A 3,580-nucleotide genomic window follows, 5' to 3' on the forward strand; every position below is an offset into this window, starting at 1 on the left:
TTACTACTACGTATACTACACACACACACACACATATATATATATATATATATATATATATATATATATATATATATGGTTATAAATTGTTCCATTAAACCTGTAATCATCATCACGCGTATGTTGGCTTCCCTTAATTCCATAATCACTGATGCCGTCGGTTGTTTCAGTCGATTTTCCAAAATGACTAGTCCTAAGAAATCCAAGTCCCGTTCAATTGTTTCTCGAGACAATTTCGATATCTATGAACATATACACTTTTCATGTCGCTTTTGCATGTATATATATCGCGTCACTTAATTGAGATACATTTTAAATAAACATACATACATATATACATACATGATCGAGTACTGATCGAGATACGTTTATGTGAAAAGAAAAAAGATTGCACGAATATACATTACATGCAGTGTATACTTAGTATATTATACCTCTTGGCTTATACTTTTGGATATTATCTCTCTGCAACCTATAGCTATCACGCGAAACCCCCGTTTCGTAAAATGCTCCAAAGTGAGCGAAATGTCCTTCGGTACAGTTTCCATTTTACTTAGATTGATTATCGTTTCGGGAGAACCTTTTGTGTAAGCTCTGAAATTATCTGATCCTGATGCACGTACGATCACGGACATTCGTTGTAAAGAATTCGAGAACTGATATCGCTGTACTGTATCAATCTCCGTAATTTTGTTCATCATATTTTTCGTCAAGCTTACATTCTCTAGTGGCCTCACGACAATCGGCATTATTGAGTTGTTATATAATTGATCTATATGCATGCAATCCGAATCTTTCAACATCCATTTGGTACTTTCGAACATCTATAACGCGTAGTATACACGTATATAATAACAATATATTAATAAGTAACGTCGCGAGATATCGAGCGATAGAACTACGTCGCAGAAAAGCAGCGATGACATTTAAGTGGAAGAGAGATATATTAGTATATTAATTATTACTTTTGCATCCAATGGATCTCCGCAAATTTCTCCATCGATAAGTGTTAAACTGTGACAAACTAGCATTCCTTCGAAAAGAGGATGATCTTCGAGTTTTGATATATCTGCCTGAACCTCGGCAAGTACGCCATTTGTACATGCTACAGCACCCCACATGTCCAATTCATCCTCGGTCAATGTCCCTGTCTGTAGACATAAACCGTCAAAACGGTTGAGAAAAAAATGTTATCGTTAACGTTGCAGTATATTACGCAATATTGATTTGCAAATTGCTCGCCTGTCCCGCGATTACATGGCTAACTGCGACATAATGCTGCTCCTTTTTAATCTCTTTGTCAATCTTAATTTTTCCCTTTCTCTCACGTACCTTATCGAAACATACACAATTAATACTGCCGGAAACATTTATAACTCTGTTATTTATACAGTAGATTTGCGCATATTTCAATCTCATTTGAGCGTACAGTTTTCCTACAGTCATCGCGGCTGGTAATGCTGGTGGTATGACTATCGTAATGATATCTAATGCTTTTATCGCTATATCGCCAGCTGTAATTCCTCTCGAGACCTAATTATACATTTAATATCGTCTATTTATTATTACTATTTATTATTATTATTATTCTATTTATTATTATTATTATTACTATTATTACTACTACTACTATTGTTATTATTATTATTACTATTATTATTACTATTATTATATGATATCTTTTATCTTTTTATAAAAACGAATTAATAATTATAAATAAGTATACATGCATCTATTTGAAAATGTTAAAAATTATATATTATACCTTTGTTATTATGGTATATACAAAACCACAAATTGCGATAATTGCCAAAATGCCAATAAATTTATATGAATCTTTATCAAATTTGAAATCCACTGGAGGTGGATACAGTATAGTAGCAACTAGAGTACCTCTGGTAGTTAGAAAACCAGTTCTGATTACTCTCGCAAGAACTGGTTGTTCGCCGTGAGATCTGCGATCATGTCACTTATTAATTATATATAATTATCACCAGCTATATCTATTATATTATTGAAAGTAAAAGTATCATATCGTTCATACTTGGTTTGTATTATAGTGGTACCATTATATAACGTGTGATACGTATACTCTTTAGCGTCGTACAATGTATGGTGCAATGGTAAGAATGTTTTTGTTATTGGTACAGATTCGCCTAAAATCAGTAGAGCAAGCAAATTCAGCAAAATTTATAGAGTCGCGCGCGCGCGCGTGTGTGTGTGTGATACATATTTACCTGTTAACATGGATTCGTTCAATATACATTGTCCAGTTAATAGAACCGCGTCGCATACGAGAGTCGCTCGATGTTTCGGTAATTTTATAATATCTCCGGGTACCAATTGCTTACTAGAAATATTTTCGAAGATACCAGTGTCACGAAGTACATGTACATTTTCTGATGATGCAACAGTACCGCGTAGATTTATTTGGTTCTAAAAAAATCGATGTGTGTGAAATCGCGAATGAATATTTTATATTATAAGACAAATTTTCTTTCTTCTACGTACCTTACGCGTCTGTATTATAGAACTGGTTATGCCAAACAAAGACATTAACACTATAGCGATAGTATAATACAGATAGCCTTCCGCGAACCATACAGATAAGGTAAATACTTGAAAAACATAAAATGGATTTAAAACTTCTAGAAGTAGTAATACGCCGATACTCTGAAGTGGAACAACAATGTCATTATTTCCATAGACAATGCGCCTGTTACGAAGACAAAATGTTTCTTAATTGTGAAAGAAAACTGCATTTATTGTTGTGATTTATTGTTGTGTATTAATTCGTAGGTAGAATAGATTGTTTGACATATTACATCTATTTGTACATTAATGTGCATGTATATGAGTGTATAAATATATCCCCAATAACACAGCACGCTTGCAAAGCGCTAAAAAAACGCATTATATGCGCATTATGTGCTACTTGAGTTTATAATCTATATAGGACCGTCACCTAAGTAACTGTTCTTCCTTGGACAAGCCGTTATCGCGCGAGACGTGAAGATCGGAACATATTGTACCATGGTCAAGTCCAACGAGCTTCGTGAATATATTTTTTGTAGTATCCCAGACATAACATCTCTTTTTACACCAAAAAGCTTTATATTCCTGAACCTCGCAACGTGTACCGTTTTCTAAATTAATTTTTAATTTTTTGTCTTTTATTTTCTCCAAGAGCTCTCGATCAACAGTACCCAAAGTAGTCGACAAACTTTTCGCACTGAAAGTGTATATTATATAGTAATGGAATTAGAGACTATATAATAGTCTAAAATTCGCCATTTTCGGCATAGTCATATATTATTCTTTTAATGTTATATATTAATAAACTTACCTTATATCTTTAGTAGAAATTTCCTGGACATCCTGTACAAAGTATGATTTATATCCTTGATAATCATCCTACATTTATTGTATTAAATCAGAAACATAATTATTATTCTCAAAAATATTTTATAGTTATTTAGTTATGTGGTGTATGTGTGTGTGTGTGTGTGTGTGTGTGTGTGTGTGTGTGTGTGTGTGTGTGTGTGTGTGTGTGTGTGTGTGTTAGTTATTAATTAATTAA

The 3,580-nt window shown here is 33.2% G+C and overlaps 1 protein-coding gene across 1 annotated transcript in view; it reads right to left on the reverse strand.

Moving 5' to 3' along the window:
* The window catches only part of LOC105627600 (probable cation-transporting ATPase 13A3), a 7,344-nt gene that overhangs the window by 1,384 nt on the left and 2,380 nt on the right, over window positions 1-3,580 (reverse strand). The window contains exons 2-11 of the mRNA XM_012208880.1: window positions 3,347-3,414; window positions 2,966-3,232; window positions 2,512-2,716; window positions 2,238-2,436; window positions 2,045-2,156; window positions 1,766-1,955; window positions 1,333-1,533; window positions 966-1,151; window positions 435-824; window positions 101-242 (exon numbers count right to left, since the gene is read on the reverse strand). Coding sequence (XP_012064270.1) covers window positions 101-242; window positions 435-824; window positions 966-1,151; window positions 1,333-1,533; window positions 1,766-1,955; window positions 2,045-2,156; window positions 2,238-2,436; window positions 2,512-2,716; window positions 2,966-3,232; window positions 3,347-3,414 — 1,960 coding nt within the window. The remainder of the gene's footprint in view (window positions 1-100; window positions 243-434; window positions 825-965; window positions 1,152-1,332; window positions 1,534-1,765; window positions 1,956-2,044; window positions 2,157-2,237; window positions 2,437-2,511; window positions 2,717-2,965; window positions 3,233-3,346; window positions 3,415-3,580) is intronic.

This window comes from Atta cephalotes (genome assembly GCF_000143395.1).
Source record: "Atta cephalotes unplaced genomic scaffold scaffold00009, whole genome shotgun sequence".
NCBI classification, from domain to species: domain Eukaryota; kingdom Metazoa; phylum Arthropoda; class Insecta; order Hymenoptera; family Formicidae; genus Atta; species Atta cephalotes.